Below are 23,250 nucleotides of genomic sequence, written 5' to 3' on the forward strand. Positions count from 1 at the left end.
GGGAACGTGTGAGATCATGTATTTTGGAAGGAAGAACAGAGGCATGGACTATTTTCTAAATGGGGAGAAAATTCAGAAGTCTGAAGTGCAAAAAGACTTGGGAGTTCTAGGCCATGATTCTCTCAAAGTAACCTTGTAGGGTGAGTCAGTAGTTAGGAAGGCAAATGCAATGATGGCACTTATTTTGAGAGGACTTGAATATAAAAGCAGGGATGTACTTCTGAGCTCTATAAGGCTCTGGTCATGAGATATTAAAAGGTTAATTTGCTCTGCTGACCTGCAGGAAATTGTATGCCCTGAGGGTGGGGTGGTATGTCTCTGTTTTACAGGTAGAATGTAAGGAATTTATATTCCCAGCTCTCGCCATTCAGAGGCATTTGCATGGCCATTTCCTGGTTATTCAGAGTAATTTACATTATCATTCCCTATTCAGAATCAATAAGAACATTGCAATTAAAATTCTGACTACTCCCTGCAGTAAAAAAAGTGATTTACAACTTATCTGGCCATTAAGGGATGATTTACATTACACTGTTTCTAGAGATGATATGATCATTACATTGTGTCTTAAGTGGCATGTGACTGTGGGGGAATGGCTGGGGGTTGTTTGTGGGCATTGCTGACTGTAATGTGAAACTGTTATACTGTATAAAAGGAGGACTGTTTCTTTTGGTCAGAGAGTTCCTGCGAAGCATTACAAAGATTGTTAAGTGATCCTTCAAAGCTTGTACTTGCTTAATAAATTTTGACTATTCACAGATGTTGGTATATTGCAGTTGCAACAAGTGTGTAAGACTCTCAAGAAAAAGAACATTATAGTCAGACCACATCTGCAATTTTAGGCTCCATATCTCGGGAAGGACGTACTGGCCCTCGAACGTATTCAGAGGAGGTTCACGAGAATGGTCCCAGGAATGAAAAGCTTAACATATAAGGAACGTTTGAGTCTATAATTGATGGGGTTTAGAAGGATGAGGAGGGATCTAATTGAAATATACACAATAGTGAATGGCCTGGACAGAACAAATGCTGGGAAGATGTTGCATTGGTAGGAGAGACTCGGACCTGATGGCATAGCCTTAAAGTAAAGGGAAGATCTTTTAGAACAGAGATAAGGAGAAACCTCTTCAACCAGAGAATGGTGAATTCATGGAATCATTGCACAGAAGGCTGTGGAGGCCAGGTCATGGAATATATTTAAGACAGAGATAGATAGGTTTTTGAGTATCAAGGAGATCAGGGGTTACGGGGAGAAAGCGGGAGAATGGGGTTGAGAAAGTTATCAGCCGTGATTGAATGGTGGAGCAGATTCAATGGGCTGAATGGTCTTATGAATGTACACAACGCTGTCACAAAACATAGAAAAGTATTATGATGCAATATTTACCTAAACTATCAAATAGAAGATCTAGAAAATAACTTCACATGGATTACAAAATGACTTGCACAAGATGGAATACTTTCTCTGATTTGAATTGTAAATTCTCAAAGAGTCTTTGCCGACACAAAACATGACCTCAAGTTATACTCTTAATAAAAAGCAGGGCAAATCCAACCTGGCTAATTACTGCCCTTTCTGTATACTCATATGTCAAAGTCACTGACAATGCTATCAAATGGCATTTGGAAATAATTAACCTACTCACTTACACTTGGCTCTTGAAGTTATTATATCTCCGGTCCAAATATGGACAAATATCTCCAGAGGTGAGTTGTTAAAGGGCTTCTTAAAGGTGACATGTAAGAAACTGGATGTTCCAGAGGGTGTGTTTTTCTGTCTTGCAGGCAGGATGTGAAAATCTAATCATACTCTGTAAATGCTGTTTTAAGGAATAACCTATCAGACAGTGTTTCTGGAAATAACCTAATCACTTTTGGATGGCATGTGACTATGGGAGAGTGGCAGGGGTTGCGTCTTGCGTGCATGACTGACTGTGATGTAAAACCCTGTACAAAAGGAGGACGGTCCTCTTGTTCAGGAAGCCTCACTCCGCAAGTACCAGCAAGAGTGTTAAGTGATCTCCCAGAATCTTGTACTTGCTGAAATAAATTGTGGCTGTTCACAGAATTGGGAAATTGCAGTTGCATCAAGTGTATAAGAACCTAACAGAGGTAGGGTGGCTGCCTTTGACTTCAAGGCAGCATTTCATGGAGTCTTGCTTCTAAGGGGTCTAGCAAAACTAGTTAATGAAAATCAGGGAGAGATTTGCCAGGAGTCATACCTAGCATAAAGGAAGAAATTTGTGGTCGCTGAAGGTCCAGGACATCTCTGCAGGAGTTCCTCAAGGTCCTGTCCTGGCCCAAATTATCTTAAGAATTTTTTAAAATTTATTCACAGGATGTGGGTGTTGCTAGTTAGACCAGCATTTATTGCCCATCCTTAACTGCCCAAAAGGATTTTTCCAACAATTGACAATAGTTTCATGGCTATTAATTCCACTATCTGCCATAACGGGATTTGAACCTGGGTCTGCAGTATATTATAGTCCAGTGATAATATCCCATACCATCGCCTGCCCCATCAATAATCATCCCTCGATCATAAGTAAGTAGGATGTTTGCTGATGACTGCAGCGTTCAAGCATCATTTGGGACATCTTACATATTGGAGCACCATGATTTGGACAACATTCAGGTTTGGGCTGATGTGGCAAGTAACATTTGTGCCTCGTGGCTATTAATCCAGAAATCTAGGTAATGGCTGGGGACCTGTGTTAGAATCTTGCCATTGCAAATGGTGGAATTTGAATTCAAGAAGCGGTCTGGAATTAAAAGTCTAATGATGACCACAAATCCATGAACACATATGGTTCACTAATGTTCTTTACGGATGGAAACTACATCCTCACCCAGTGTGGCTTACATATGACTCGAAATCTACAGCAGTATGATTGACTCTCAACTGCCCTTTGGGCAATTAGGGATGGGCAATGAATGCTGGCACTGCCAGTGATGTCTACATCCTGTGAATGTATAAAACAATGTCAGGTAATGACCATCTTCAATAACAGAAGATCTAACCATTGCTTCTTTTGATGTTCAATGATAGTACCACAAATTTATCATGCAACTAACTATACCAGGGGTGACCAATGACCAGAAGCTGAACTAAACCAACCTGCTACTGGTCAGAGGTTAGGAATTCTGCAGGAACTAACTCATCTATATATCCAATTACTTACCTACCATCTAAACGGCATGAGAACACTCTTGACTTCCCTCGGCGAGTGCACTGCCAATAGGATCATCTTGGATAAAGGGTCGCTGGGGCGGAGGGCAGTTGCTGGTGAGGTCACATGTGGAATACTGTGAGCAATTTTGATTGGCTTATTTAAAGAAAGATGTAATTTCATTGCAGGCAGTTCAGAGAAGGCTCACAAGGATGATCCCTGGTATACAGGAATGTCATATTAGCAAAGGTAGTTTGGGACTTCTACTCACTGGAATTTAGAAATAATGAGGGGCAATCTGATTGAAACATACAGGATTCTTATGGGACTTGATAGGGTAAATGCTAAGAGGATGTTTCCCCTCATGGGAGAGACTAGGACCAGGTGGCATAGTCTCAGAATTTATAACTGACATAAGGAGGAATTTCTTCTCTTAGGTTGAGTGTCTTTGGAATGTCTTGCCACAGAGAGATACTGGGACAGAATTCTTGTGTAATTTAAGAGTATGATAGATAAGATTCTTGCTCTGTAGGGGAATCAAGGATTACGGGGAAAAGACATGAAAGTTGAATGAAGGTGCAGCCTTGAGGGGCCGAGCAGCATATTCCTGTTCCTATTTTTTACGGTCTTCAAAGTAGTCAGTTTGATTGACACTTTTTTCATAACTGATACACTCCTGTTGCAGCAGATGCACAGTACCAGCAGTTTACACCATCTTCCAGATGTACTGTAGCAATTTACCCAGGCTCCTATGAGAGCACCTTCCAAACTTTGAACTTCTACTATAAATGATGAATGACTCCATACTGTGCTTTTAGTGGTGTCTATTGAGGAGTAAGTATTGACCAGGACACTTGGAAAATGCTACTGTTCTTCTTCAAAGTAATGTTATGGGTTCTTTTCTGTTTACCCAGGGCCTTCAATATGACATCTTGTTTGAAAGATGACACTTCAAGAAATGCAGCATTCCCTCAGCATTGGAACATGAACTTTATATCGGTTCTCAGAATCCTGATGTGGTGCTGGAATTCACAATACGCTGGCTCAGAACCTGAGTCAACAGAGCCTACGAACCAAGCCATGACTGACATGATTTCGGAAGTTGAATATGGGTGCCCACGTACACCAGCTGGTGAAAGTAAGTAGGCAAGTGCAGCAGGTGGCGAAGGCGGCAAATGGTATACTGACCTTCATAGTGAGAGGATTCAAGTACAGGACAACAGACGTCTTGCTGAAATTGTACAGGGCCTTGGTGAGATCACAATAGAAAAATTATGTGTAGTTTTGGTCTCCTTATCTGAGGCCGGGTGTTCTTGCTATACAAAGAGTGCTTTGAAGGTTTACCAGACTGATGTCTGGGATAGTAGGACCGACGTATGGAGTGAGACTGAATTGACTAGGACTATATTCAATGGAATTTAGAAGAGTGAAGGGGATCTTATAGAAACCTATAATATTCTAACAGGTCTATACAGTGTAATGCAGGCAGTTATTTTCCTGAAACCAGGGGTTACAGTCTAAAAATATGGAATAGGCCACTTGGACTAAGATTGGAAGAAATTTCTTCACCCAGAAAGTGGTAAAAACGAAAACATTGACTGTTTTCAAGAACAAAGTTAAGATATAGTGTTCAGACCTAAAGGAATCAGAGGCTTTAGGGAAAAATCAGGAACAGGGTAATGAGTGGAATGACCAACCACAATAGAGTTGAATGACAGAACAGGCTTGAAGGGCTAAATGGCCTTCTGCTCCTATTTTCTATGGATCAAGCGGCAGTACTAGAATGGATTAGGACTGCATTCCAGTGAAGAAGACAGAGATTAAGCCTAGAACCAACCATCCAGAAGACAACTTCAATAAGAACAGGTTCAGCAGACACGAAGAGAAATAGGTGCCCAAGCCACAACATTGAGTTGAAGTGCGCAGCAGATGGTGAAATGAAATTAGTGTGTTTAACAAATAATAAAACTGGAGCAAGACTAAGTAGATATTACAAACAGGTGGAGGAATAGTAGAAAAACTAGAGCTGTAAAGGATATTGGAGCAATGACAAGAAATCATCACTTCAAAGACACCTCTACTTAAACGTCTACATTAGTCTAATTTTAACAGCAAACTGGAGACAGTACAGTGCTGTCAAAGCCAATATTTTAATGCATAATTTATGCTAATACTGCAGGGTGCTTCATACATAATAAGAAGTTAACCATAGGGAAACAAGTGACAGAGAGAGAAAGAAAGAACCGGAAAGACAAACCATAACCAGAGATTTTTTTCAACACTGGATGCCATCAGCTTGTTCATCGTATCTGTGGTAACCTTGGCAGAACTGTCCAAAATTACACTGGGCCGTCACTGCTCGATGACCTATATCTTCCCCTGATTCAAGTACTTAGAGACAGGAGTGCGTGAGAGAGAAGAAAGTGAAACAAAATAAATGAGTCAAAAGCAAAGAGAAACAGACATGTAAGATAGCAAGAATAATGAAAATTGGAACTTAGCAAAGTTGATAGCATCCCTCACTTGTGCAGCAGAAGCTTTAAGGTGTTTTAAATAGACCCTAACTAAAATTAAACATTTCAGACCAAATGAGTACACTTTCCAGTAGTCACAGATAAAAATACTGTGGCAAACAGGTTGTGAGATGTAAATAATTAACTGAACTCTTCCCTTTGCAACCAGGTGTTACAAATGCTGATGGGGGGAAGCAAACTAGTCTTTCTGCAGAACCCTGTGGTGCCATGATACTCTGTCTAGTAAATAAAGTCACGGAACCAGACAGCATGGAAACAGACCCTTCGATCCAACTCGTCCATGCCAACCAGGTTTCCCAAACTACACTACTCCAATTTGCCTGCATTTAGCCCATATCCCTCTAATTTTTTTTCTCTATTCATGTATTTGTCCAAATATCTTGTAAATGTTGCAACTGTGCCTGCATCTACCACTTCCTCTGGCAATGCATTCCACATACGAACCACCCTGTGTCACAGTCAGTGACTCTGAGATGTACAACATGGAAACAGACCCTTCGGTCCAATTCGTCCATGTCGACCAGATATCGTAAATTAATCTAGTGCCATTTGCCAGCACTTGGCCCATATCCCTCTAAACTGTTCTTATTCATATACCCATTCAGATGTCTTTTAAATGCTGTAACAGTACCCATCTCCACCACTTCCTCTGGCAGCTCATTCCATTTACGCACTAATCTGTGAAAAAGTTGCCCCTTAGACCCCTTTTAACTATTTCCCCTCTCAATCTTAAACTTAAGCCCTCCAGGTTTAGACTTCCCCATCCCAGGTAAAGACATTGGCTATTCACCCAATCCATGCCCCTCATGATTTATAAACCTCTACAAGGTGACCTCTCAGCTTCCGATGCTCCAGGGAAAATAGCCCCAGCCTATTCAACCTCTCGCTATAGCTCAAGCCATCCAACCTTGGCAACATCCTTTTAAATCTTTGCTGAATCCTTTCAAGTTTCACAACATCTTTCCTGAGGCAGGGAGACCAGAAGTGAACAAAGTATTCCAAAAGTGGCCTAACTAATGTCCTGTACAGCCACAACATGACCTCCCAACTCCTATACTCAATTCTTTGACCAATAAAGGAAAGCAAACCAAACGCCTTCTTCACTATCTGGTCTAACTGTGACTCCACTTTTAAGGAACTATGAACTTGCACTCCAAGGTCTCTTTGTTCAGCAACATCCCCCCGGACCAATGTTGCCCCTTTAAATCTTTCTCCTCTCACCTTAAAAATATGAGGCTCTGGGCTAGTTTTGAGCTCCCATACCCTAGGGGAAAGAATTTGCTATTCACCTCATTTATGCCCCTCATTTTATAAATCTCTATAAGATGACCCCTCAACCTCCTGTGCTCAAGGGAAACAAGTCCCAGCCTATTCAGCCTCTCCTCATAACACAAACCCTCCAGGCCTGCTAACATCCTTGTAAATCTTTTCTGCAATTTAATAATATCCTTCTTATAGCAGGGTGACTTGAACAGTATACAGTACTCCAAAAGTGGCCTCAGCACCATCGTTTACTACCTCAACCTGATGTCCCAACTCCTATCCTCAATGCATGAGGTGCATGGAAAAGATGGCATGGATACCATAATGAATTCTATGGAACTAGAACGACAGCAAGTGATCACTATCCAATTAGCAGCTTTTTGCACTGTATGGAATAAAGGGAATATCAATATAATTGATAGCCTTCTCGTAAAGCTCCAAATTAGAGGAAGGTCAATTTTGACAGTGTTAAGCAAGAACTTTCAAAAGTTGATTGGGAAGTCTGTTAGCAGGTAAGGAGATGGTTAGAAAATGGGAAGCTTTTAGAACGGAGATAACGAGAGTCCAGAGACAACACGTTCCCATTTGGGTAAGGGCAAGACTGGTAGGTGTAGGGAATGCTGGATAACTACAGAAATTGAGGTTTTAGTCGAGAATGAGGAGGCGGCATATGCAACTTATAGACAGCAGGGATTGAGTAAGGAGGACAGTGCAGGTATGCTTAAGAAGGAAATCAGAAGGGCAAAAGGGAACATAACTTTGGCAAGTAGGGATAAGGAAAATCCAAAGGGACTCTACAAATACATTAAGGACAAAAGAAAAACAAGGGAAAGAATAGGGCCCCTTAAAGATCAGCAAGGCCACCATGTGGACCCTCAGGAAATGGGGAGATACTAAGCAAGTATTTTGCATCAGCATTTACAGTGGAGAAGGATATGAAAGATAGAGAACATGGGGAAATAAGCAGTGACTTCTTGAAAAATGTCCATATTACAGAGGTGGTGATGATTAAAACGCATAAATCCCTGGGATCTGATCAGGTGTACCCTAGAACTATGTGGGAAGCTAGGGAAGTGATTGCTTCCGGTGAGGTCCCGGAAGACTAGAGATTGGCTAACATGGTGCCACTATTTAAGAAAGTTGATGAGGGAAAAACAGGGGACCGTAGACTGGTGAGCCTGATGTCAATGGTGGGCAAGTTGTTGGAGGGAATCATGAGACAGGATTTACATATATTTGGAAAGGCAAGGACTGATTAGGGAAAGTCAACACGACTTTGAGCATGGGAAATTGTGTCTCATGAACTTGATTGAGTTTTTTGAAGTAATGAGGAGGATTGATGAGGGCAGAGTGGTGGACGCGATACATAAGGACTTCTGCAAGGCATTCGACAAGCTTCCTCATATTAGAATGGTTAGCAAGGGTTAGATCACATGGAATACAATTAGAATTACCCATTAGAGAACTGAACTAGTTTGAAGGTAGAAGACAGAAGGTGGTGGTAGAAGGTTGCTTTTCAGACTGGAAGCCTGTGACCAGCAGTGTGCCACAAGCATCAGTGCTGGGTCCATTGCTTCTTGTCATTTATATAAACGGCTTGGGTGTGAACATATGAAGTATAGATAGTAAGTTTGCAGATGACACCAAAATTGGAGGTGTAGCGGACTGTGAAGAAGTTACCTCAGAGTACAATGGGCCAAGGACTGGCAGATGGAGTTTAATTTAGATAAATGTGAGGCGCTGCAAGGCAAGGCAAATCAGGGCAGGACTTATACACTTAAAGGTAGCTTGTGGGGAGTGTTGCTGAATGAATAGACCTCAGGATGCAGGTTCACAGTTCCTTGAAAGTGGAGTTGCAGGTAGACAGGGTAGTGAAGATGGCATCTGGTATGCTTGCCTTCATTGGTCAATGCAGTGGATATAGTAGTTGAGAGGTCAAGTTGCTGTTGTACAGGTCATCAGTTAGGCCACTTTTGGAATTCTGTGTCCAACTCTGGTCTCCCTGCCATAGGAAAGATGTAATACTTGAAAGGCTTCAGAAAAGATTTACAAGGATATTGCCAGGGATGGAGGATTTGAGCTATAGGGAGAGGTTGAATAGGCTGGGGCTTTTTTCCCTGAAGCGTTGGAAGCTGTGGGGTTACCATATAGAAGTTTTTAAAATCATGAGGGACACGGTTAGGGTAAATAGATTAGGTCATTTCCCCACAGTGGGGGAGTCCAAAACAAGAGGACATAGGTTTGAGGTGAGAGGGGTAAATTTAAAAGGGACCTAAGGGACACATGTTCACGCAGAAAGTGGTGCATGTATAGAATAAGCTGCCAGAGGAGGTAGTGGAGGCTGGTACAATAACAACATTTGAAAGGCATCTGGATGGGTATGAGTAGGAAGGATTCAGACAGCTATGGACCAAATGCTGGCAAATGGGACTAGATTAATTTAGGATATCTCGTCAGCATAGACACGTTGGACTGAAGGGTCTGATTCTGTGCTGTATAGCGCTATGACTCAGTGACGAAATTTAATAACTTTGAATAAATTGGAAAGAGAGAAAAATAAAAGTGGTTGTGAATATAACAGGTTGAACGGTGGGACATTGGTTACCACTGCTGCCTCACAGTGCCAGAGAACCGTGTTCAAATCCAGTATTGGATGTCTGTGTGAAGGTTACATGCTCTACTTGTGCTTGTGTCGATTTCCACTGGGTATTCCGGTTTCCTATCCAAAGTCCAAGGATGTACAGGCTAGGTGATTAGCCATACTAAATTTGCCCTGTAGTGTCCAGGCATGTGTAGGCTAGGTGGATTAGCCATGATAAGTATGGGGTTAGGGGGTCTGGGGTTGGATTTTGAAGCTTTAGTCTATTATCCTTCCAGGTTAGCATTGTTTCTCCACTCCAGAGAGTAAACACGGAGAAATCCAGGGAGTGAAGAGCATAGGCAAGGAGGAAGGGATGAGGGAATGATGAGCCTTGAGTGGGAGTAGGATGAAAGTGACAAGTGAGCAGGGGTTGAGTGGAGACAGGATGTATGTAGTAGGGATGTAGTTGGGAAGATGGGTACGTATTGTGGGGAGGAAGGAGCTGGTATTAATGTGAGAGTGTTTGGGTGGAGCGGGAGAGATTTCATTGCATTTTCTGTCACCATAAAATGCAGCTGGTTTGGCTATGAACTACCAGTCTACATAAAATAAAACATACTTACAAAGTACTTTAAAATACAGTTTTCATTCATGGTGTCATCTTTTATACTGATGTATAATGTGCAAACTTTAATAATTTACCAATTATTCCCATGCTGTTGGAGATGGAGTTTAACTTAAGTAAAGTGAGGGAAGGTGAACAGGGGCAGGACTTATACAGTTAATGGCAAAGCCCAAGAGAGTATTGTCAAACAGAGAAACTAAGTGATACAGGCACATAGTTCTGTGAAATTAGCATCACAGTTAGATAGGGCAGTGAAGGTGGCGTTTGGCACACTTGCCTTTCTTGGTTAGAGGAATAAAGACTATACTAAACTCAAGCACTTGAAACACGGTAATCAATTCCTAGCAAAATACTGTATTTAGAGACAGGGAAGCATTCGGATTATTCTTCATTCTATCCCTTTCCAGTCCTCCAACTACATCCTTGGAACACCCCTCCAATTATCCTTTATGTCAAATTGGGCTTACAAACACAAGTGGCCCAACCCAACAAAGTACCCACTCCTCAAGGAATTGGTCTACAGGAATGAAGAAAACCCACCTGAAACTACTTCCAATGGCTGTGACAGTGCGAGACTGTTGTCTCAATTATCTAATCGCAATAAATTAATGGTTGAACAGAGCAACTAATAATAGTTGTGTGCAGTAACATTCCCATACTAATGGTGTTAGTAAATATTACTTACCACTTTGGTAATACTTGGAATCGTGGGTCCATCGAAAACCAGTACACAGCCCAAAGTCAGTTAGTTTTATATGTCCATCTCTGTCTATCAGAATGTTATCTGGTTTAATATCCCTATGAATGAAGCCCATTTTGTGAACACTTTCCACAGCACAGGTCAGTTCAGCAATGTAGAATTGTGCCAGAGGTTCTGGAAAGATGCCCATTCTGATCAGGAGACTCATCATGTCTCCTCCTGGAATGTAGTCCATCACAAAATAAAGATTGTCTCGGTCTTGGAATGAATAATAGAGTCGAACTACCCACTCATTGTCAGCTTCTGCCAAGATATCCCGTTCAGCTTTGACATGAGCAACTTGGTTTCGCAGCAATACATCTTTCTTCCTCAGTGTTTTCATAGCATATAATGCATTGGTATCTACTTTCCGAGCAAGACAGACTTCCCCAAATGCACCTATTCCCAGGGTCTTAATCTTCACAAACATAGACTTATCCATCTTTGCCCTCTTTAGGCGGATATAATTGGACTCTTTTTGGCACAACATTTTGCGCATCTGATCCTGGGCATCTTTTGACAATCCAACCTACAAATAAACAAACAGAGTTAAAATTTTCAAACTGAAATTCTTCAAGAACAGGTGTTAAATAGTCTTGAAATAATTTCCTGAATGCTGTACATGGGATATCAAGACAACTGTTGTCTTCAGATGAAGCAAGTTGCCAGTGCTAACTGACAGTTCAATGCCTATTTAACAATTCATTTACTTATACATTTAATTCTATATTTTCATTATGAGTTCCTATGTCTACATAAAATGGAAACCAATTATGTAAACTTGCCATCACTTTCAGTTACATTCAGATTAATATGTTGTCATTGAATCAAGGATGATACCATTTAGAATAACACATTTAAATGATCAATATATTATTTAATTCTCCGTGCACTATTTAACAGTTAAATATGAGCTGTTACATATCCCAAACTGAACAAATTACATCTCAATCACACTATAAAACGAGGATCTAATTAGAGATGCAACAAGTATGAATCCTTAGTCATGCCTTTATTATTTGAAGATGCACTACCCATGTGCTTGGAAGTAATGTGGGCTGTGAAACTATTCAGAAGTCATCCTGTTCAAGATTGTCAGCACACTCCTAGATTGCAATTAATATGCATAAGATAGCACACATAACTAATGGCAGTAACAGAGAGTCATAGAGATGTACAGCACGGAAACAGACCCTTCAGTCCAACTCATGCATGCCGACCAAATATCCCAACCCAATCCCACCTGCCATCACCTGGCTCATTTCGCTCCAAACCCTTCTATTGATATACCCATCCAGAGGCCTTTTAAATATTGCAATTGTACTTGTCTCCACCATTTCCTCTGGCAGCTCATTCCACGCACATACCACCCGCTATGTGAAACAGTTGCCCCTTAGGTCTCTTTTATATCTTTCCCCTCTCACTCTAAACCTATGCCCTATAGTTCTGGACTCCCCCACCCCATGGAAATGATTTTGCCTATTTATCCTACCCACATCCCTCATGATTTTATAAACCTCTATAAGGTTACCCCTCAGCCTCTGATGCTCCAGGGAAAACAGTCCTAACCTATTCAACCTCTCCCTATAGGTCAAATCCCCCAATCATGGCTACATCCTTGTAAATCTTTTCAGAACCCTTTCAAGTTTCACAACATCTTTCTGATAGAAAGGAGACCAGAATTGCATGCAATATTCCAACATGCCTTCTTCGCTGTCCACTATACCTCGAATTTTGGTGTCATCTGCAAACTTACTAACCTCTTATGGTTACATCTAAATCATTTACGTAAATGATGAAAGTTAGTGACCCAGCACCGATCCTTGTGGCACTCCACTAGACCTTCAGTCTGAAAAACAGCCCTCCATCACTACCCTCTGTCTTCTACCTTTCAGCCAGTTCTGTATCCAAATGGCTAGTTCTCCCAGTATTCCATGAGATCTAATCTTGCTCACCAGTATCCCGTGGGGAACCTTGCTGAACGCCTTACTGAAATCCATATAAATCACGTTAACTGCTCTGCCCTCATCAATCCTTTGTTACTTCTGCAAAAAACTCAATCAAGTTTGTGAGACATGATTTCCCACGCACAAAGCCATGTTGACTATCCCTAATCAGTCCTAGCCTTTCCAAATATATGTACATTCTGTCCCTCAAGATTCCCTCCAACAACTTGCCCATCACCGATATAAGGCTCACTGGTATATAGTTCCCTGGCTTGTCCTTACCACCTTTCTTAAACAGTGGCACCATGTTAGCTAACTTCCAGTCTTCTGGCACCTCACCTGTTATCGATGATACAAATATCTCAGTAAGAGGCCCAATAATCACTTCCCTAGCTTCCCACAGAATTCTAAGGTACACCTGATCAGGGGATTTATCCACTTTTGTGCATTCCAAGACAGCCAGCACTTCCCCCTTTGTAATATGGACATTTTTCAAGATGTCACCATCTATTTCCCTACATTCTATATCTTCTATGTCCTTTTCCACAGTAAATACTGATGCAAAACACTTGTGTAGTATCTCCCCAATCTCCTGCAGCTCCATACAAAGAAGAATGAAGAAGAACGAAACACCAACATGTACAACCTGCAAGGTCCGAAGGTACAACCTTTGGTACAGGCAGTGTGGAAAAATGACAAACTACAAGATCAACTTTTATTCATCAATATACATGCTCCACACAACACTGCAACTCCAAGGAATAAGCAAGAAGATCCCAGCTACAGGACACATCTGCTAAAAAAAAAATTAAAGCATTACTGCCAAAAGAGAATGGAGTTAAAAGAGAATTTTGCAGCAAAGTAGGCATATCGGGCCATCAGGTCTGCTGTAGCTGTTGGAAGAAATCTTAAATTTGTCTCACTCCTTACACTTTCTATGCAGCCCGACAAACTTGTCTTTTCTCAAATATATATCCAATTCCCTTTCCAATGTAATAATTAAATCCACTTTCAACAACCCTGCAGGGAGTGCTTTAGAGTTATAGTTAATTTTTATAGTTATAGGTATGTGGATAAAGTGACAAGATTGAATGATGACAACTGTAAATAGTTGCCAGACCCATCAATCACATTTGGAATGGTGCTTGCAGAGCTCAAGAAGTTGGTGAGAGCTCAAATGGCTGCTCTGAATTTAATGCTATTGAACTGGACTAACCTACATCTTTGTATGAGATAGATAGCTGATGAAAGTATCAACAGTGATGTATTCAATGATGAAAGTAGAGAAGCAATGGATGCCACACGCAAAGACATATCTGAGGAGTGGACGAAGGATGCAACTCAAAGTATTTTGGGGATCAAAAGGATACAGGAGCAACGACTGGAGGAAATATAGTACCAAACAGCATTAAACCATGAGGGAACAGCATCACAAAATGGACATTTGCGAACAGGGATTGAAAAAGGATGGGTAAAAGGAGCCAGGATAGATTTTAGGAGAATGTCATTGTTAGCAAGTACAGTATTCCAACTTTCTTTAATCAACACTAATAGAGAATGTAAGCACAAAATATCATTAGAAATACCAACGGTAAGAAACCTTACATGTGCTTGAAACTAAGCAAATATGAAAATGGAAACCACAAAGCAAGTACAGGCACCATGAAAAGGGCACAAAAATGGAGCCACTAGTCTTTGCTAGTTGGTAGGGCTCATGTCACAGCACATAATTAGACAATTTTCTGTAGGTGGTGATAAATTTCAAGGGTAAGTTGTAAAAGTTTGCCTGAATGATCAAGTTTTTAATACATTAATTATAAATTTGTATTGTGTACCTGTATATTTGTTTAAGTGTTAGTTTAGCTCAGCTGGGATCATATTCACCTTGAAATCAAAAGGCCCACCCTCCTCGGACTTGACCATAAAATACAGACCAACACGGTGATGCAGTAAGAGGGAGTGCTGAATTATGTGTTCTTGTACCAAAATTTCTTCTCTAATGACCACCAATAAAAAATGAATAACCACAAAGGGTTCATAACACAAGAATGGCCACTGGTTAATCACGGCTGTGCCAATTCTTTACTGGAAATTTAAATCTAATGCCCTGTACCCTCCTCTGCTTCAAATACTTCTTTCAGTTTCCAAGTAAAAGATACATTAGCATTGGATGGGACTTGCATTTAACTAACCCATGATGGTATTGCTCAATTAACCCGTACAATTCAAAATGCTTATCAATTTTATATTGAATTATTCAAATAATCATCAAAATGGAGAGATCATAACTTTATCCTTTTTCCATCAAGAAGAAAAGGAATTATATTCGCTGTCCTTAATCCAATGGCACAAATTACAATTATCGGTTTGAATACTGTAGCCATCATTAATAACATTAGGTCAATGGCCTATGGCGTGTTTCCTCAAGACCTGGTGACCTTATCCACTTCAAGTCTACTCATTCTTTTCCAGCATTCCCTTTACTAAATTTAGCTTCAAAACTGATACACCCAAATTGTTGCATATTCAACAAATTTGTAAATCTCTAATTTCAATTTTTACATTCGTGATTTTCTTTAGCATCACCAATCTTCAATTGATCATATGTTTTCATTTTATGTTTCAGCTTAGTTTGCCTAAATAACTCTCACCTCCACTGGTCCTCTTTTCTCCCTTCTAATCTTGCACTACATCTGAATTCTCATTGATCATTTAGCTTTTCTCATTCTCCTTTAAAGCAAGACTCAAGATGCCTCTATATTTCAGTGCTGACTGATGCCATTCTATGGAAGAAGAATGAATTGAATTCCTATAGCATCTTTCACTACCTCCGTATGTTCCAAAAGGGTTTACAGCCATTGAAGTGTATACTCCAATAATAGTCGATTTCATGTAAAGGTCGACCCGCTATTTTTGGCCAAAAAATCTGGAATTTTCCATATATCTCAAGTAAAAGTCAACCCCAGTTCTCCACTGATAACAGGTCAACATTTATGAGTCAATGTGTTGGTCATCCCACTCCGCTCTGGGCCTTGCAGTCCGCAACCATCGCGCTCCGCATCAGGTTTTCAGAATGACCATAAATCGTGTTTTTTTTCATTATTTGTTAAGAGATCAATTGGGCTTTTGCTAATGAAATGGTATGAATTTTGATGAGCATGAATTTCAGCCACTCAAAAGTAGCACCCACATAACAGTCGATCCCATAAATTTAACCTTTAAAAGTAGTCAAAAATATTTGACAAATACTTGAGTATATACAGTAATTTTGAGTTGAACTTAACCCTTCATCAGAATTGGAGAGAATTGGAGGGAGGGAAAAGAGGGCTGAGAAATAAACGGGGAGGGGGGGTGGGAGCGGCTGGGGGAAAGGCAGTTTGGATGGCAATTGCCGCACCTATTGCTATCCCAACTACTTTTCCCCCAGCGCCAGCCCCAAAACCCCCATTATTTCTCAGCCTCTTTCCCCCTCCCCAATCCTGATGAAGGGTTAAGTCCAAAACGTTGATCACTTTATCGATTCTGACTTCTCCAGCATCTGCAGTCCTCACCATCTCCATGATACGGTAATTTTGAAGAGTAGTTGCTGTTGTAAACAAAGTGTAACAAAAGTTCTGCAATTCATAATAATATTATGATCAGATAAACCATTTTTAAAAAGATGTTGGTTCAGCTAAAAATAATGACCCACACTCAAAGCAAAATTTTCCTGGTCTTTTTTTGAATAGTTGAAATGGTTGAAAATCTGATCTGAAATGAAGTGCATGAAGGCGGCATTGTTTTATGTACTCAAATTTTTATGATGGCACTTAATTCTGCAAACAACTAAAGAAACATGAGTGCTATCTCAGAGTAAAGGCTAACGTCATGGATCAAGATAAAACAAAAATTTCTAAAGGTAAACTAATTTTCTTTTTCTTATATACATGGATGCTTATCCAGGTGATCAGCTTTTCAGGCCTGAAGCTATTTACCCGTCAATAATGTGTTTTAGCTAGAGGCATGCTTCATAGAAAGCAAGAAGGAAAAGTGTGAAAATATGACCAATCTCATCATTTCTATCTTCATAGCTGCTCATAACAATGGCAAACAAAAGAAATAGGTAGGGGCCTAAGTGAAGAATGCTCGATGCAGATGAAGTGCCTTACAGAGAGAAGCTTACCCTTGACATTTCATTCTCCAGCTGTTTTTTGCGATGCAACCTCTGCTGATGAGACTTGAGCACATTCTCCACATGCTGCTCCATGAAGAATTTGAAGGCTTGTGAGGAGTATATCTGAATTCGTGACTCTCTGCGTTCCTCATCCTTTTTGTTTTTCCGCACTGGGACAGGCGATGTTGTAATTAGTTTTTTTTCCTTCTCTGTAGCATCAAACCGTTCCCCATACTCGGTAGCCTTATCATGCTCATCCTCTTCAGCATTCTGAGCCACCTGTAATATGCACTGTTTTGCTGTGTGCTCATCTTTGTTGACCTTGGCTACAGAATCATACAGTGAAGCAGACTGGTTTTGCTGAAGCAAATGCTTGGGATATGGTGGAGGTGGAGGCTGATAACTCGGAGCTTCAGTGAGAGTGGAACACTCGGGAACAGGTCCGGTTTGCTGCATCCAGGGAGGGTGAGTAGGCGCAAGCGCTGTCTGAAGCTCAGGTTTCTGTACACGGATGCTCTTCACAGGCTGTAGAATGGGGGCAGGTGTAATGGCAGTCACCGTGGTGACAGAGGGCTGAGAGTTGGAATGAGGCTGCCGGCTGGACAGAAGATGATTGTTGAAAGAATTGGACCGTACAGGTGCGTTCAGATTTTGAGAAGGATGCCAGTTAGTCATCTCCTGCCCACCACCTGAAGACTGGGGCTGAGGTGGAGGTGGCTGTGGCCATGAAGATGTAATTGTAGGTGCACCGATGTTATAAAGATCCATGTTCTGGCTGTTTCGGTTTGACACCATGACAGACTGTGAAACGTTTCCATTCAAGTTACTACTGTAAGTGGTAGCAGCAGCCCCACCAGCTTGCATTTGGAGGGCACAGGGGCTTAGTCTGCTAGACTGAGAGTGAGGGTATGGAGGTGGCTGACGAGTCACCGCGCTTCCTCCCATAACAGTTGTGTGTGGCACAAAGTGTCCACCTATAGAGCCATCAGGTGGTGCTGATCCATTCTGGTGGCCTGTTCGGCCTGCTGGGTAGTTGTATTTGTTACAAGTGGCATTTTGCATGATAATAGGTTGCCTACCAAGTGGAATAGGACTAATTCCTCTTTGGCCTTGGGGCTGTGGATTCATCATAGAGGCAGCATTCAGGTTTGCTGGTGGGAACCCATCCTGCCAGGCTGCTTGCGGCACAGGAGATATTCGTGTAATCATGTATTCCATGTTGCCAGAGAACCGTTTTGGTTGCTGGCTCCCCTCCCAAGAGGGTGGGGGAGGAGTGGTACCACGTGGGGGTGGAGTCTGTCCTCTGGGTGGAGGTGGTGGAGGAGTTACACTCCTGACTGGGAGTGGTGGTTGAGGGTTCGCTCTCTGAGTGTTCACTGCTCCCAAAGGCACTTGTCCATTACCTGGATGACTCTGTGTATATGTAGTCATTCCTGAACTTGATGACAATGGCCGACCCATTTCTATCTGGGAGACCGGGCTGTCTGCTCGATATCCCACGCCATCCATCAATGATGGACCATGTCGTTGTGCAGCTAAAGATTCTTTTGAGCCCTTCCAGCTTGGCCTCCGGTTAATTGTTTGCTGAACCGTGCTGGGTGCTGTTCAGGAAGATGAGAAAAATAAAATGATACTAGTATAAAATATATCAGTGACGCAGACAAAATATAGTTTTGTTAGAGTACATTACATTTTGTGGTGTACTACAAATGTACATATTATTGATCTTCCTATATTAAACTCTCGGTTAACTTCACAATATGATAACATTTTTCACATTTAGTTTTCAATAGATTGCAGTTCACTCACCATGGAGTTTCATAACTGGAAAATATTAAATTCAGGCAATCCAGTAACACCATCTGTAAAAATATCTATCTGGAATATTTCATGTTTGATTTAAATCGTTCCATGGCCTCAAATTTCCCATTTACACAATTTTCAATTGTGCAATCCTCAAAATCTCTGCCTTCCTCCATTTCTGGCTGAGACTATACCCAATTTCCATGCCCTACTACTGACATTAAAACTCTTCACTGCGAAATTCCACATCCAAATTTCTCCAGGACACCCTACTCCATTCCTCAACCACCAACACCAACCCCCTTCCCATGGAACTACAGAAGGTGCAACACCTGCCCTTTCATCTCCTCCCTGCTCACCATCCAAGGCCCTTAACAATCTTTCCAAGTGAAGCAGCATTTCACCTGTACATCCTCCAATCTTGTGTATTGTATTTGCAGCACCCAATGTGGCCTACTATACATTGGAGAAACAAAACGCAGAATGGGTGACTGCTTTGCAGAACATCTCCAGTGTGCGTGCAAGCATGACCCGAAATTTTTACGTAGCTGGTCATTTTAACAGTGTCTTACTCACACGCCCACTTGTCTATCCTCTGCATGCTGCAATGCTCCAGTGAATCACAGTGCAAACTAGAGGCGCAACATCTCATCTTCAAACTCGACAGTTTACAACCTATTGGGCTCAATATTGAGTTAAACACCTTCAAATTGTGAATCTATTGCCTCCCTTTCTTTTACCTTTGCTTGTTACATTCTCTGTCACCTTCTCTCCCTCTCCCCACTCCAGTGGGACTGTCTGTTCTTCCTAGTCTGGCAGTTTGACACACTATTGATCTGCTATTCTCACATTCCAATCACTTCAAAATCTGAACTATCAAGATCCTTTCATCCTCAGCAGTCTTACCCCCTCTAACACCGCACCCTCGACCTACAATTGTGTAAATACTGCCAAATCCACATTTCTCTTCACCTCTGATGAAAAGTTATCTCGACTCAAAACATTAACTTGTTTTCTCTCCATGGATGCTCCGATGATCCTGCCCCACTAGCTACCTAAGGAGCAGTGCTCTGAAAGCTTGTACTTCCAAATAAACCTTATGAAGGGCTTATGCCCAAAATTTTGATTCTCCTGCTCCTCAGATGGTGCCTGACCTGCAGTGCGTTTCCAGCAACACACACTCAACCCTGATCTCCTGCATCTGCAGTCCTCACTTTCTCCTTCCAAATAAACCTGTTGGACTATAACCTGGTGTTGTGTGATTTTTAAATTTTAGATGTGAATCAAGTTTTAAAACTGCAAATGCTGGAAATATTCATTGGAAACAAGATATTGGGAATACAGAGCAGATTATTTGAAATTTCAAAAGTAGGACTGATAGCCATGATTGATAGCCAAACATACTCAGGTTGCAGAACGAGGACTGTTAGAATGAATTAAGATACAAATCAACAAAACAGCATAATGGCTCACTAATGGCATTAAGTTCTAGTTATCGATCATCAAACCATTCTCTGCAAAATCAACATTCCTAACTCCACCCAACCTATACTGATAGCAGTTTAGTATGGCAGCTGTGCGCACAATAGGAAACAGACTTTGAACTTAACAGCATACAGTTTTTGTACTGAGCACCCAGAGGTACAGGCAATGGGGAAGCCTTCAAACAGGAGATAAAATTGAAACAATTAAACTAGGTAATGCAATTGTGCTAACCAATTTCACTACTTTTAAAAAAAAATTAGTTAGTCAGCCAAATAGATGTGTTTAAAAATATATTCTGAAATAAATATCTTCTTAAAACAGACTGCTGGAGTGAAGTAAACTGGACTAAATATGAAATTCATCTTGTTAAACAGTTATACCTGCAAACCCTCTCCACAACATCTGAATGATCTACTGCATGGCTCAACCACCTTCAGGTACAAACAAACTTTGTTCCAATACAGGATGTACATTTGCTGCACATAAAGGAAGGATTGACCATCACAATTTCCTATATGCTTAGACCTACCCAAACCTAGCAGGGTTTCATTAATATAAATGCATATGACACAGGCCAAAGTGGGAAGTTGAATAAAGATTTCACAACAGCAGAACACGTTTACTTTCAAGTGCTGGATTGAATCATTTTAGATCACAATCAGTCAATGTACATTTGGATATTTTGCACGTTCAGTCCCACTCCTATAGAGAAAACAAGTGAACATTATTTCTAACTAGTTGGTCTGGATTATGTAGACAAGGGTCCAGTCAAGTACAAATACATTAAAAAGACCAAAGCCAAGTTGACTACTGTTGTACAGTATTTTGAAAGACAGCATTAAGACAAACTGAGCTTCTCACAAGATGGCTGATGCCAACCTGATCTATACAAATGCACAGAACCAAATATGAAAGTGAACTGCTCTGCTTCAATACGACAGAATAATAAATGTCAAATGCACTGCTGAAACCCAAAGCAGCAGAATCATCAAGTAAACATTATAATAACATAAAGAAAAATATTTAATCAAGTGGTGTAAATGCAAACATAAATTGTGTCCCCTTAAAACTGCCAAAAATTGGATATGTTAAAAGATGCTGCTACCACAATAAGAAAGAAACCAAGGACAGAGGCATGACATATATCTTAGCACTGAAAGAGCTAAAAGTGACAATGTTATAGCAACATATACCTGATGTTTTCACACTTGCATTCACTGGTCTTGCAGCTGCAGCAACCATCTGTTCTCGCCGTGTATCCTGATAGCTCATCTTACTGATGTATTCAATTGCAGCCTCTATACTGCGACTGTTGGTCTGCTTGAGAGCTCGAACTACCATGTCCTAGAAATAAATGAAGTGAACTGAAGCAGACATTTAATCCAAAAACAGTAAACGTTTCATGTCACGAGTGATTTTATAAATTGATCCATGAAAGCATTTCTAGAAATTTAAGAAACACAAAATGTTTACATATTAAGACACAGTCAACAATAATAAGCAAGATTCTCTCAAATGATTTTTTAAAAAGGGAATTTGTCCTTCCAGCAATGATCCAACTATTCAGTTTGTATCATCTCTATGTCATGAATACATTTTCAAATTTCCATTTTTTTTAAATGAACTTTACAGTAACAGGGCTCAACATAGCTTCCTATAAAAAATGTGGTTTGTGTGTTTTAATTTGAGCTATTACAAAAATAATACGTAAAGAGCTACAACGCACGTGAGACAGGCCATTTGACCATGTCCATCAATCTTCAACGGAAATCAATAGTTTTATCAACTTTCTTGCAATTCATTTCCCAAATTGAAGATCTAATCTACTTTACAACTTAGATCTCATAGTAGCGATTACTCTCATTTTTCTGATATGCACGGCTTTTAGAATTCAGATTTAACACTGTGGTCCAGTAATTAGAATTGAACAGTAACTACAGCAGAATATGTCGTCAGCATTGATAGTCTTGGGTTTATGTTGTCATATCAGTCCAGCATTCAATTTGCCTTTTTGCTCCTATGTCTAAATTCTACTGAATACATGAGATATATTCCAAGAACATAGCATTATAAGAGTAATCTCTTCTCTCTATGACCTGGGTTCCAGCACATAAATGTTTCAAGGTGGCAGGTCATATTTCAAGTATTTAGATGTGGAACCTTGGGCTTCATAAATAAAGAGATGAAAATGTGTTGCTGGAAAAGCGCAGCAGGTCAGGCAGCATCCAAGGAGCAGGAGAATCGACGTTTCGGGCATGAGCCCTTCTTCAGGTTTCTTCATAAATAAAGGTTGAGAAGTAGAGCAGTCATGCTTAATCTTTTATAAAACTCTAGTTAGGCCACAACTAGAGCACTAGCTCCAACCTTGATTGCCACAAATTTCAGAAGGATACGAGGGTCCTTGAGAGGCCACAGAGATTTATCAAAATAGTTCCAGGAACAAGGGACTTTATCAACAATGTTAAGTTAGAGAAGTTGTGGCTGTTCTCCTCAGAGCAAAGGAGATTGAAAAGAGATTTGATAGATTTCCAAGATTGAGATAAATTTAGATAAGGACGATAAAGGAACAGCAATGTACAAAGACCAGGGATCAGCAATTTAAGACTTTGGGCAAGAGATGCAAGGGGATTAGAAGAATAGGTTTTTAATGTTCTGAGTGATAATCATCATGAACATGCTGCCTTCAAGGATGGTGGAAGCATAGGGGATGATCAATGATTTGAAAGGGACATACGATGGAAACCCAAGGGAAATAAACTGTGGCAGCTATGGGAACAGAGAAATGTAATGAGACCAAAAGGACTCCATTGCAGAAAATCAGCATAGATCTGATTGGGTGAACGGCCTCCTTCTGTACCATAATGATACCATGCTTTTCTTTGCCCAGACATAGCCAACGTCATGTATATATCTACAGATCACTCTCATCCACTTAAACGTGCTCTCAACAT

At 40.7% G+C, this 23,250-nt stretch overlaps 1 protein-coding gene across 4 annotated transcripts in view; it reads right to left on the bottom strand.

Moving 5' to 3' along the window:
* lats1 (large tumor suppressor kinase 1) overlaps positions 1-23,250 on the bottom strand; it is a 43,766-nt gene that overhangs the window by 12,538 nt on the left and 7,978 nt on the right. For 3 of the 4 annotated variants that reach the window (XM_043681062.2, XM_043681051.2, XM_043681059.2), the window contains exons 3-5: positions 21,493-21,643; positions 17,021-18,612; positions 10,859-11,441 (exon numbers count right to left, since the gene is read on the bottom strand). In XM_043681062.2, coding sequence (XP_043536997.1) covers positions 10,859-11,441; positions 17,021-18,612; positions 21,493-21,643 — 2,326 coding nt within the window. Of the gene's footprint in view, positions 1-5,427; positions 5,562-10,858; positions 11,442-17,020; positions 18,613-21,492; positions 21,644-23,250 lie in introns of all 4 variants that reach the window. The other variant, XM_087979053.1, reaches the window with a different exon arrangement.

The sequence above is a fragment of the Chiloscyllium plagiosum genome, unplaced genomic scaffold (genome assembly GCF_037043375.1).
Source record: "Chiloscyllium plagiosum isolate Xiang-an unplaced genomic scaffold, Cpla_swu_hap1 HiC_scaffold_3, whole genome shotgun sequence".
Taxonomy (NCBI): domain Eukaryota; kingdom Metazoa; phylum Chordata; class Chondrichthyes; order Orectolobiformes; family Hemiscylliidae; genus Chiloscyllium; species Chiloscyllium plagiosum.